This window comes from Rhipicephalus microplus, unplaced genomic scaffold, assembly GCF_043290135.1.
Source record: "Rhipicephalus microplus isolate Deutch F79 unplaced genomic scaffold, USDA_Rmic scaffold_21, whole genome shotgun sequence".
NCBI lineage: Eukaryota > Metazoa > Arthropoda > Arachnida > Ixodida > Ixodidae > Rhipicephalus > Rhipicephalus microplus.
In genome coordinates, this window is record NW_027464594.1 from 4521410 (window position 1) to 4535319 (window position 13910).

Below are 13910 nucleotides of genomic sequence, written 5' to 3' on the forward strand. Positions count from 1 at the left end.
TGATAAGAACTCAAGAAAAGGTTAAAAGCCTTCATAATTTGTCTTCATGCAGACCATTTCTCTTGCTGTTTAGTTAAAAAAGGGTCACGAGTTGTCACTGCTACTATTCCTGCTGCTATTACCTCTTTAATGCTTGAAATAATAATTAAACAGCAGAGCAAATAAATATTGTCTTCATTTGCCAGCTTTAATTACCAACTTTTCAAAGATTCTGCAGTAAATTATTTAAAATGCAACTTTAATGCATACTTTTGCGTATGTCGCGAGGTCTCCAAGTGCCACAGAAGCGAAGACCTTGCAACAAAAAACGTACTTCAGAACTATGTAAAATGTTGTGTGCCACCTCTCGAGTGCGTACAGAACAAGTAAACAAAATTATTGAATATAGAACTTGTGTCTCCAAGGTGAGAAAAAACGAAGAAGCCAGAGCTGTTGGACGTGCTTCACTCTTTCCGCAATCAGCTCCGGAACAATTGGTTTTAGACGAGACGGCGCTAGATTTTTTATGAAAGCTACATGCCCCATGAGTACTTGACAGCTGGCATTAAAGATGGCACGCATTTCGTGACTCAGTTGCTCAAAATTTTTCTCTATGTCGCGAATTCGCGACATCCTGCAGTAAAGGTTCTGGCTTTTGCTACATCACACACGGGCTGCACTAGCTCTCAAACCGCATGATGTAAACAAGGAGCCCCAAATTCAACATGGTGGCAAAAGAGCCTGCGGTGGCTGGTGTCAGCGTAATCACGAACTACCGTCCAGCACGACAAAACTCACGGCCTTGACAAGGATGCGTTCATCGAGAGCCTGGTTTGGATTACGATTGCCGTGGACACCAAAAGTAGAAAGTGCAGCAGCTGCAAGACTGCATGCCCTAACAGGCCTCACTTTTGCACTGCCGGCTGAATTCGCTGTCGCCACTGCCGATGCGTTCGCTCGTGTTGTTTCTGCTGGCGTATTTCTCGAAACAACATTTGTACGGGTGTAAACTTGCATGCATAACTAGAACTCGGAACGAATTTTAATGCTCAGGAAATGGGTCATGTGGAATAAATTCTCAAGCGGCAAAGGTGTAGGTGTGTATAGGAGGGACAGAACAAGTGTGAACATTTTCGATGGGCACGGATGCAGTTATGTGGCCACTCTGGCATTATCACTTGAAATCTGTCGTGTGAATTCTTCAGAACCCATTTTTTTCCGTGTCAACATCGCGGCGCGTTTTTTTGGCCACTTAATGCGAGTGCATTTCCAATAAGTTCTGCTGCTTTTCCTCCCTTTGATGTAAAATGTGAATGTGCTTTAAGCACCAGCAGCATCAGTGAGGAAACTGCCGCATTTTATCAAAAGGCGGTAAAAGCAGGAAAGTTCAAAAGAACATCATGGACTTTCTTTCAGCAGGAAGTTTTTGACCCCAATAAAGATCTTGTTCACCTTCATGATCAGCTTTAACTTGTTCTTGGTCCATACAAATTCAAGATGATACAAATATTTTGCTTGCCCCCTTCCAATTCGTATCATCGAGATTCTACTGTAACACAGTACTAACCAGGGAACCCTCAGCAAAACTAAAATTTTATGCAAAAATTTAGTTATCTGGTACTGTTGACCCATGTCAGGTGGTTATGCATTGGTGCGAAGCGAACGCACTTGAGTGCATTTTAAGTGTGCTGATTATGTGCCAGCCTGTGTGGTGTGAACAAATGTTGGCTCAGTATTTGTTGTTTCAGGATTCCAGTTCACCAACATTTTGTTGTGGAGAGATGAGAAATGCATTGAATCTTATGGGTGTTCGCCAGGGACAAGAAAATGTATCAGAGTTGCTCGATTTCATTATTGGGAGTTTCGACTGTGTTATGTTTGCTGACTGGCAAAAGATGCTGCTCTGAAGTATACGTTAATTATCCTAGCTCAGTCATTTGTTATTAAATCTGCTTGAACATTCGGTGTGGCAGGTGGTGTGGCTGCGTGTGCGGAACCTGCTGCTCCGTCTGCTGGCCGCGTGCCACCAGCTGAGCTCCCAGCAGCCATTGTCGCAGCCGCAGCAGACACCGTTGTCACCGGCAAGCGGCGACTGTGTGGGCAACGATCATGAGCGGCCTTTGGCCAATGGAGAGCGGGCACCTGGTGCTGGTGGAACGGGTGGCCCGCTGGCCGTGGCCACCTCTCTCCTGGATTCGTTGCACGAGGCGGCGCTCGAAGCAGATGCCCTACCGCCGCACCCACAGGCTGGTTTCCTTAGTCTCTTCATCACTGTGCAACGCGCTGAAAATTGCACGTAGGTAGGTTAGTTGGGGTAGCATACGGGCAACTGGACCCATGCCCATTCAGATACGAGGTTACCAAGTGTTCAGGCGTCTCTTGCTCCATCACTTTTTTTTTTCGTGTCTGTATGCCTGGACTCAACATGTCAGCAATATTGAGTGGGATCCCAGTTATGAGCCTCTGTTTTACGGCAGCTTGGCCCAGTTCTGGCAAAAAACAACCCTGGTGGTCTATTAGATATGGTACCCAAATCCTGACCTGAAGGTCACGGAATCTAATCCCTGGCATCGTGGACTCATTTTAAAGAATGCGAAAATTCCTCCACTCTGCTGTCCCTGACAAACACATTGTACCGAACAATGCTTGCTTCAGTTTTATGAAATCAGTGCATCAAGTATTTCCATTATCTTACGTCATTTTATGCCTGATTCATTCTATATAACCTGAGCAAAATGTGTATTGCTGTCAGTCATTACAATGGGCCGGTATTAATAGTTATCACTGAAGATTGCGGTTCTTATTCAATAGACCATTTTCAAAATTCTAAAGTTAGCTTTTGTGCTATGCAGTTTGAACAACTAATGGTGGCTTGTCATTTAGTGCAAATAGCCTGTTTAGGCGCGGTTTGCTTATGCAGTGGCCTGGAAAACGTTGAGTCATCTCTCTTGACATAAACACTCTTAATATACAAGCTTTAGCACATTCAACAGATTCATTCAAGCAGATTCACTAAGCCCCATCTTGTGTGGACTGTGCAGCCCTACCCGGTGCTGTGTCCTCAGCCTGGCCGCTTGGGTGCCTTTCTGTCGGGTGGCTGCTTGCAGGTGCTGCTTGCTGCCTTCAAGTGGGTTGTGGATCTATGCAAAGGCTTCGAAGGTATGAAGGGCCTAGATGGTTGCAATCCTGCACTCTACTCATTAGGGGTGCGGCGATGGCGTAGTGGTTAGAGCATCCGCCTCGCATGCAAGAGGTCCGTGGTTCAAATCCCGGTACCACGCAGTTCCCAACCGGATTAAAAAAAAAAAAAAAAAATCCGCGTGTTGATGGAACTGCATTAAGAGGCCTGGGGTGCGGCCTCACCGGCAAACACCGCCGAGAACGCACTCCCTCACCAGAGAAGGATTGGCCACCCTGGTGCAGTATCTGGCCACTACCTCCCACATGATTACGTCAAATAACTCACGGCCCTCAGTCCCCAGCAGCTGCGAAGCAACTGACCACGGCGGCGGTCAGATCTGCAACGCAGCAGAGGGTGCTAAGAATCTCTGGATCCGGACAGGCCGCCATTGGAACCTGAACTTGGCAACGTTTAACGCTAGAACCTTATCTAGTGAGGGAAGTCTAGCTGTACTATTCGAGGAGCTAGAGGGTGTTAAATGGGATATAATAGGGCTCAGTGAGGTTAGGAGGACAGATGAGGCCTATACGGTGCTACAGAATGGGCACGTCCTTTGCTACAGGGGCTTGGCAGACAGAAGAGAACTGGGAGTGGGGTTCCTCATTCACAGAAACATAGCTGGCAACATAGAGGAATACTATAGCATTAATGAAAGGGTGATAGGTATCGTAATTAAACTGAATAAAAGATACAAGATGAAGGTAGTACAGGCTTACGCGCCTACATCCAGCCATGATGACGCTTCAGTTGAAAGCTTCTATGAAGACGTGGAATCGGCAATGAGTAAGGTAAAAACACAGTATACTATAGTGATGGGCGACTTTAATGCAAAGGTAGGGAAGAAGCAGGCTGGAGACCAGGCAGTAGGAGATTATGGCATCGGTACTAGAAACGCCAGAGGAGAGCTACTAGTAGAATTTGCAGAACACAATAATTTACGGATTTTGAATACCTTCTACCGAAAACGAGAAAACCGCAAGTGGACATGGAGGAGCCCTAATGGCGAAAATAAGAACGAAATAGACTTTATAATGAGTGCACACCCTGGAATCGTGCAGGATGTGGAAGTGATTGGCAAGGTACGATGCAGTGACCATAGAATGGTACGGTCTCGAATTCGCCTAGACTTGAAGAAGGAACGACAGAACTTGATACGCAAGAAGCCAATCAATCAGCTAGCACTGAGAGGGAAAGTACAGGAATTCAGAGTGTCACTGCAGAACAGGTACTCGGCTCTCAGTGAGGAAACCAACCTTAGCGTAGATACAATGAATGATAATCTGACGAGTATCATTATGGAGTGTGCAGTGGAAGTTGGAGGCAGGGTAGTTAGACAGGACACTGGCAAGCTTTCACAGGAAACGAAGAACCTAATTAAGAAGCGTCAAATCATGAAAGTGTCAAGTACAACAGACAAAATAGAACTGGCAGAGCTTTCGAAGTTGATTAATAGACGTAAAGTATGCGATGTAAGAAGGTATAACATGGAGAGAATTGAACACGCTCTGAAAAACGGAGGAAGTGTCAAAGCATTGAAGAGGAAACTTGGGATAGGCAAAAGTCGGATGTATGCACTAAGGGACAAAGAAGGCAAAATAACTACCAATATGGATAGGATAGTTAAGATAGCGGAGGAGTTTTACAGGGATCTGTACAGTAGCCGAGACAACCACGACCTTAATACTATAAGAACTAGCAGTAACCCAGATTACACCCCACCAGTAATGATAGAAGAAGTCAGAAAAGCTTTGGAGAGCATGCAAAGGGGCAAAGCTGCTGGTGATGATCAGGTAACATCAGATCTGCTGAAAGATGGAGGACAGATTGTGTTAGAAAAACTAGCCACCCTGTTTACGAGGTGTCTCCTGGCGGGAAGAGTACCAGAGTCTTGGAAGAACGCTAACATCATCTTAATACATAAGAAAGGAGATGACAAGGACTTGAAGAATTACAGGCCGATCAGCTTGCTCTCTGTAGTATACAAGCTATTTACAAAGGTAATTGCTAACAGAGTAAAGAAAACATTAGAATTCAATCAACCAAAGGAACAAGCAGGATTTCGAACAGGCTACTCAACAATTGACCACATTCATACTATCAATCAGGTAATAGAGAAATGCTCAGAGTATAACCAACCACTATACATAGCCTTCATAGATTACGAGAAGGCGTTTGATTCAGTAGAAATATCAGCCGTCATGCAAACACTGCGGAATCAGGGCGTAGATGAAGTATATATAAACATTCTGGAAGAAATCTACAGGGGATCAACTGCTACCATAGTGCTTCATAGAAAAAGCAACAGAATACCAATCAAGAAGGGTGTAAGGCAGGGGGACACAATTTCCCCACTGCTGTTCACCGCGTGCTTACAGGAGGTTTTCAGAAGCCTAGAATGGGAACAGTTAGGGATAAGAGTCAATGGAGAATACCTTAGTAACCTGCGCTTCGCCGATGACATTGCATTGCTGAGTAACTCGGGGGACGAATTGCAACTCATGATTAAGGAGTTAGACAAGGAGAGCAGAAAAGTGGGTCTTAAAATTAATCTGCAGAAAACGAAAGTAATGTACAACAACCTCGGCAAAGAGCAGCGCTTCGAGATAGGTAATAGTGCACTTGAAGTTGTAAAAGACTATGTCTACTTAGGGCAGGTAATAACCGCAGAGCCGAACCACGAGATTGAAGTAACTAGAAGAATAAGAATGGGGTGGAGCACATTCGGCAAGCACTCTCAAATTATGACAGGTAGATTGCCACTATCCCTCAAGAGGAAGGTATATAACAGCTGTATCTTGCCGGTACTTAGCTACGGAGCAGAAACCTGGAGACTTACAAAGAGGGTTCAGCTTAAATTGAGGACGACGCAGCGAGCAATGGAAAGAAAAATGGTAGGTGTAACCTTAAGAGACAAGAAGAGAGCAGAGTGGATTAGGGAACAAACGGGGGTTAAGGATATCATAGCTGAAATCAAGAAGAAGAAATGGACATGGGCAGGGCATGTAGCGCGTAGACAGGATAACCGCTGGTCATTAAGGGTAACTGACTGGATTCCCAGAGAAGGGAAGCGGGTTAGGGGGAGACAGAAGGTTAGGTGGGCAGATGAGATTAAGAAGTTTGCGGGTATAAATTGGAAGCAGCAAGCACAGGACCGGGTTAACTGGCGGAACATGGGAGAGGCCTTTGTCCTGCAGTGGACGTAGTCAGGCTGATGATGATGATGATGATGACTCTACTCATTGCTGGGATTGTAAGCAAAGACAGGGGTACCTCTGATCACTTCAAAAATGTTTGAGCAAGGTGGCTAGCTGGTGTTTTAAAGATGATAGTCTTGACATTTGCTGAACCCCAGCCATCTTGAACTGGTGGCTGCGTTCATACTTGTGAACATTGTCGATCAAAAAGCTATATTACCCATATCTGAGGTACAACATCAATATGTAAGTATCAGATGGTGTGTTCCTCTAGTAGAAGATGCGTGGATACACAATTTCAAAGACCCTAGTGTTTCTGAGGCTGTGCTAAAAATGCGACTCCATGCACAAAAGAAGGCCGGCTGAAAACTATCGCTTTTCGATGACATTTACATTGAGGCGCGCAAATATGTGACCAATTTTTTTTCTTTTGTGTGCATTGAGGGCAAACAACCCTTATAATAATTTGTGCCTGCTTGCTTATGCCAGCTACATGTGTTCGAATAATGGTAGCATTGGTCATACGGTCAACTGCCGATTTTTCGAGCATGCTTGGAAGACTTCCGTGGCACCACCAGAAACTCTGTAGAGTCGGTGTATCTGAAATTATGAATGCTAAACTTCTTTAAAGTCCAACTTTTTGGACACTTCTCTCAAATTTTAAGTCCTAAATGGCATTAAGTGATGCCATCATCACAGCCGTGTTAAGTACTTCGCTGAATCGATCCTGTGCCTTTGTGTGTTAATCCACTTGTGTCCGTAACAAATCTTGAAAAACAGCTTTTCAGCAATGCAATGCTGTTATGCGGTAAGGCAAACCGAGAATCCATAGTGGCTACTAGTATTACACGAGTGTGGTCAATGCCTTTACGAATTATCACTGCAAGTGCACTAATTCTTGGTGGTCACAGACAGAAAACATGCCAGTATGATAAGCATCTACCAACCCAACTGCTCAGGAATGCATGTGGCCTAGCCCACTTATGGGTGCAGTTTTTATTCATTGTTATTTCTTTGTATGACATCATTTGAGGAATTCAGAGCAAACCACTATCACCGTGCACTTGTGCAATTAATAACACAGTGGGCATGACGAATGTTCTCACGGCAAATGCATGATCATGGGGCAGTAAACACTCCAGCAGTTATAGTGTGAGCTTAGTACACGACGTGCCGCACACAACCAAGAACGATCAGCTTTGCACGACAACAAAGGCTGCGTATCATGGGCTGCTTATCAAGGCAGACATTTTGTCTGGGCCACATGTGCATCCAGGAAAGCTGGTCAGGTCATACGCTCTCTTGCCACAGCCTTTGTGGTTATTGTGAAGTGTTTCGAATTGCTCATTGATATCACAAGTTTTTGCCATAGAACAGTCGTGCGATAGAGCTGCACTTTGCTCGTGTCAGCAGTGCTCATTACGAATTCAGATTTGCAATTGGCAGTTGTCATGTAGTTGACCGGTGTTCCAGGGAGGTGCAATGCCTCACAAGTGGCTTCAGAGCTGTTCGGGTGGGGCTTTGATGATTGAACCTCTTGGGTGACTCAAAAAGTATAAATTTAGGTGTTATTTGTAGACTGCGCAATCTTTCAGATGATTTCGCGATCCCAAGCTGGTTCGAAAAATCTGATGTTCGCTGCTCAGAGACAGTGTATTGGGTGCACGTGCTAAGGCTCGCCTCTTGCACATGTTTTTCTATTGACTCATGTCTACATTTCTTTTTACGCTATTACTTATCATATTAGGAGCAAACTGTGCTCTATGTATGTGACAAAGGCTAAGCAGGCACTTCTGCACTTCATGTTCAACCCAGAATAGTTGCTCATTCTACAAACTAACTACAGTCGAGCCCACTTATAACGAACCTGAGCGTGACGCGGCATTTGTTCGCTGTATCCCGAAGTTCGTAGTAAATGAAACACAGCTTTTAAAAATGTTGCAAGTGAAAACAAACTTTTTTTGCCCCAAAAAGCTCGTGATGCACGTGTTTCGAAGAGCAGAAACGATAAGGGTGGTCTCGAGTGCACTTAAAACGGCAGGCTGCTCATTTGCCGAGACCCGTGGCATAAGCTGCATGAAGCACTGGCTGCAAAGCTTCGTCGTTCTCGCAATCCGACTCCTCCAAATCACTCTCGCCACGTACTTCATTCACAATGCCCCAATCCGTGCACGGTTCCGCAGTGTCGGCATCATCATCGGTCGTAATTAAATCATCGCAACAGATGTCCCACCCGCTATCCCAGGTCGGAGTCGACGACGCGCTGCCACAAATCGCCACCGCAGTGGTCCTGTTCGGAAGCTTCAGGCTCGGCAACGGGCCCGACAATTGGCGAAGTCGGCCTTGCGAAAATAGTCTCGCGCACACGTAGCCGTCACCGCCGCCCACGAAATATTCACCATCTCCACAGCTGAATACCGGGACGCCCAAAGCGGCAAGTTGGCTGCCAGGTGGTCAACAGCTATGAGCAAGCACACCTAACGCGTGAATTGCGCTCAAGCCAAGCTGTTACACTTTCGACGTTCTGTTGAGCGGCATGAAAAAGCATGCTAGTCCTCCCTTCGGCAATCATGACCACACACGCACACCAAGAGCGAGCAAGACGCGCACACGCGACCCACATGCCAGAGCGCGTGGAACAGCTCTGGGCCCGTTTCCCGTCAGAAAACGAAACTAATTCAAGCAAGCGTGGCGGGCGTCGCGGAGCGGTGTGGACGAGCGAAGGGGTTGTGATCAAGAGAGGTGAGCAGACTTGCGAGAGAAGGGCGAGGAGTTGCGATAAAGAGAGGAGAGAATGTGGCGGAAGGGCGACCTTGAAAACCAAAGCACACAAGAAGGAGGCAGGCTGGGTAGCTTGCTTGAAAGGTCCGCTAAACTCGCACGTAGAAAAACTTGGAATTAGTGCCAGCGTGCACAGAAGTCAAAGCATGGCCGCCTGGTTCGGTGCGTGCGGCGGTGTTCGAAGAATCAGCGGCTGTGGTCGAAAATCGGCGGCTGTGGGTTTGCATGGCCTCACAAACTTCAATGTTTCATGATTCGTTCATTAACAGCCGTTTTCATGCTTCCGCACATGCGCGGAAGGCATGCTGAGTTCAGTGCGAAGTGAGCGAGAACAAGTTCTAAACAAGAAACAAATCGCGAATTATCAGAGTCAGTGGGGTAGCGTACCCGCGTGCACTAGACGCAGACTATCGGATACAGTCGGTGGCGGACAATGTTGGCAAATGGTCTGGTCACTCCAGGCCGGCAACGCCAACGGCAGTACCAGCGATCAAAAACAGGGTAGGTGGCCGACCGGTCTTCGAAAGATCGGTGGCAGTGCGAAAACACGGGCCTTGTCTGGCGATGCGTGGTGCTCAGAGTAATGATTGATTGATATGTGGGGTGTAACGTCCCAAAACCACTATATGATTATAAGAGACGCCGTAGCGGAGGGCTCCGGAAATTTAGACCACCTGGGGTTCTTTAACGTGCACCCAAATCTGAGCACACGGGCCTACAACGTTTCCGCCTCCATCGGAAATGCAGCCGCCGCAGCCGGGATTTGAACCCGCGCCCTGCGGGTCAGCAGCCGAGTACCTTAGCCACTAGACCACCGCGGCGGGGCGGGGTGCTCAGAGTAGCAGGGGGACAAAGGACGGAGGGGTGCGTAACAAAAAGCGGTCGGGGAGAGCAGCAACTAGAGAGGCGCGGAGGCAGAATTGGCGTTTAACAATACGAACGTATGGGCACCTCGCCGATGCCTGATCGGTAGTCGAAATTGGTTTCCCGGGAAGTCGGCAGACCGCTGGCTTCGTTTGTTGTAACTGATCAGCGGCGCTCGGAGACGTTCGTTGTAAGTGCGATTTCGTGCCATATAACCTATGTATATTTTCACGGTCACGCGGATATTGTTCGTTTTAAGCTAAAGTTCGTTTTAAGTGGGGCCGTTATATGTGGGCTTTATTTTTACCTTTATTTTTTTTTTTTTTCATGCTCTTGAGTATCATGATTTCATAGTCATGTAGTGTTTTCTTAGGGCCCTAGGAGCCATTGAGAGGAATTATTTCAATGCAGAAGCTGCTATAGACCATGAAATTGTGTTGCCACCTTTGCAAGTATCCTAGTATTGTGTCGAGTGTTCCTTGTATGCTTGTCTCTCGCAGAGCTGAGTGTGGAGGCCCCAACCAGTGGCGAAATCAAAGTCGGGGACAGCCTGGTCCCTCTAGTCAAAAGTGAGTTCTGCTTTTGGTACCAAGCTCCTTTGAATTGTTTTTGTGGTGTTATATTGCCTAGGAAGTCTTTGCAGGAAGCTGCAAGCATGTCTGATGTTTCATAGTGTGTAGGGCTACTGAGCTTTTGAGCCGTATTTTTTAATTCATCAAAAGATTTCCAGATAAGCTACATACCTTCTAACTCTCTCGTGTTTTCATGTAGGCTTCCATTTTTTTTACATTGTGTTAAATGCGTTCTTGCAAACTGCTTGCTAATGCAGCTTGCCATTAATTGGTAACTAGACCTTTGACTGTGTGCCCAAAGGCTGCCAGCTGTACGAAATTTCTCTTTAGTTTTGAGACGTCAAACCTCACATATCAATCAATCAGGCTTCACATTTGAAGTCTTTCTCGCATACACATCTTCAGTGTCGCATCACGAACGGTACACTGACACTTTATGTCCGTGGACATAACCTCCTTCGTCCGCACTCAGAACGATGAGCAAATCTTGCGATTCGCAAGAGCAGCCGTCGACAAGTAAGGCAGGAAGGCACAGAGTAGATATCATAGTGATACTCTAGCTATAGAATAAACCACCGCAACCATGTCACTTATGAAACTGTCATATGAGAGGTAGGCTGTTTGAGCTACAGAGCATGGTCCAGGAAATAAAGATAGGCTTTATGCGGTAATCTGGTCTTCAGAACAGGTTGGGGCTATACAGTGAAAGCTCGTTAATTCACACCTCATTAATTCGAAATTTTGGATAATTCGAAATGGTCGCCGCAGTCCGGTCCGCAGTGCCTAAGAGACCATGTGTAAAACGATTCGTTAATTCGAACTGAAATCGCTGCCTCTACGGATAATTCGAAGCGCGCGCCGCCGAGCGTCATCATCGTCAAACACTAGTGGAAGCTTTTACGGTCGAACGATAGGTGGCACGACCAGTTTTTTCGAGCTTCAAGTGGCCTCCGAGCAAAGGGCGAGCAAAGTATGGCCTCCAAAATCCAGGGAGCAATTTTTTTTTCCCGTAGCCCTCCCGCTACCTCAGCGCCTGGCGCCACTTGTACGCCGGACCCACGGGACGCTGAGGAGTCGGCGGAGTAGTCCTAGCAGTCCTAGGCCGCTCCCGGCAGCGTCACTTTGTTTCTCGAGCACGTTGTTCGTTCACGCCGTCAAGCCGTCTTATTCCGCATCGAAGTTAGGGGAAACTACTGCGCGAAGACTGTCAAGGAGAAGGTGGAGATTTTGCGAGAGGTTGACCAAGGGAACTCGAGCAAATACGAAATTGCGAGGAAGCACGGCATACCTCCGAGCACGTTGTCAACCTACATACGCAACAGGACGGCCATTGAAAACGCCTATGAAGCCGAGGATTTTGACTCCAGTCGAAAAAGGCTAAGGACAGCGAAGTTCCCGGAGCTGGAGTCAGCTTTGATTATCTGGGTTAAAGAAATAAGAGCCCAGAGTATCGCATTGAGCGGCCCTATCATCATGGCCAAGGCAGCAGATTTCGCCCTGCGCTTGGACATTGAAGACTTTGTTGCCTCCGAGGGATGGTTTCATCGTTTCAGGGAGCGGCACAATCTTGTATTCCGCACGTTATCCGGTGAGGCAAAGGAAGTGGACGCCGAAACATGCGCTACTTGGAGAAGCGACACCCTGCAGCAGTACTTGGAGAGCTACTCACCACAGGATGTGTTTAACGCTGATGAGACAGCGTTATTTTTCAAGTTGCAGCCAGACAAGACGATCACCTACAAGGGAGACAGCTGTGCCGACGGCAAGCGCAGCAAAGAGCATGTCACTGTTCTGGTCGCCGCAAATATGACCGGTACGGAAAAGGTCCCCCTTTTTGTGATTGGCAAATCACTCAAGCCACGGTGCTTCAAAAACATTCGCTCACTGCCGACGGAGTACGCCGCAAACAAGAAAGCCTGGATGACAGGTGACCTATTCAGGAAGTGGCTACTGAAATTCGACAGGCGAATGGAACTGGGCGGCAGACGCGTTCTTCTTGTCGTCGACAACTGTTCGGCGCACAAAGTCGACGTTGAGCTGAGAGCAACTAAGTTGGTGTTCCTTCCGGCAAATACGACTGCGGCCCTACAGCCAATGGACCAGGGTGTGATAAGGAACATTAAGTGCTTTTATAGGCGTCACGTGCTGGAGAGAATGATTTTGTGCGCGGGCGACGGGAAGGACTTCGGCATTACGCTGCTCACTGCCATGCACATGTTGGTGCGCGCATGGGAACAGGTGACCGCGACCACAATCGCAAACTGTTTCCGCCACAGTGGATTTGCAGCTGGAAGTGCGCAGGATAGTTGTGACGTCGACGTGGATGGGGCTGAGGAGCTCATGCCAGTGGCATTGCGCGACACTCTTCGGGGCGTACGTTTTGCCGATTATGTTGAAGTTGACACCGGTGCATCGGTGTGTGGTGCCCTGACTGATGAGGACATTATCGCTCAAGTAGCCGGTGCGCAGCCTGATGCTGAAGAGCCAGAAGGTGAGGACGACGAAAATGACGAAGCGCCTGTGCGCCCGTCAGCTTCTGCGGTGATGGAGGCACTTAATGTGGCGCGTCTTTTCTTCAGCTTTGAAGAAGGTGAAGAGGATTCCCTGTGCCGCGTCCGCGCGCTGGAACAGAGAGCCGCAGCTGTGGCATTCAGAGAAAAGAAGCAGATGGTCATCACCGACTTTTTTGGCCAATAAATATTTTTCGTGCCCCCACCCCCGAAATCCACCCATTTTTGCTCACTTTCATTATTTCGAATTTGGTTTAATTCGAAATTGCTCAGCGTTCCCATGGAATTCGAATTAACGAGCTTTTACTGTATTCTGTGGTCTAGTGCACAAAACTGTCGTCAAGAGAGGAGCTCTGCTTGGGCTACTACGCATTCTTCACTGCCCAGAGTGCCCAAGTGTATTGCGTGGTACACAGAATAAAGTTAAACTTTGTCCTGTGGTCTGGACCACAGAATATTCACTGCGTTTTACTGAACTGCCAAGCTATTGCCACTCACATAAGACATTACTTAAAGGGCACTCACCAGGCCCCATACCGAATTTTAGTTAGACAGTGGAAGTTGTTGGGTGTCCTAGGAGGAACAGTTTGCCGCAAAAATGTTTCGGATTGGTTCATCACGAGCGGAGAAAACAGGTTTTTTGAAGCGGCACGAAACGAAAATGAGAGGAGGCGAGCTCGAAACCCTTGCCGCTCCTTTGCGTAGGCTTCGCAAGCCAAATCTCTTCCCCACCCTCTCCAGCATTCGACCATGAAGTGACGTGCGCATGACGTGCCCAAACAGGTCCAACCCCGGAGCACGCAAGCAGCGTTGCTTTGTTGACCAGCGT

The 13910-nt window shown here is 47.4% G+C and overlaps 1 protein-coding gene across 1 annotated transcript in view; it reads left to right on the forward strand.

Moving 5' to 3' along the window:
- Positions 1 to 13910, forward strand: part of LOC119169857 (phagocyte signaling impaired) — a 98923-nt gene that overhangs the window by 64693 nt on the left and 20320 nt on the right. The window contains exons 21-23 of the mRNA XM_075883760.1: positions 1953 to 2225; positions 3021 to 3138; positions 10500 to 10568. Of these exons, the coding sequence (XP_075739875.1) occupies positions 1953 to 2225; positions 3021 to 3138; positions 10500 to 10568 (460 nt within the window). The remainder of the gene's footprint in view (positions 1 to 1952; positions 2226 to 3020; positions 3139 to 10499; positions 10569 to 13910) is intronic.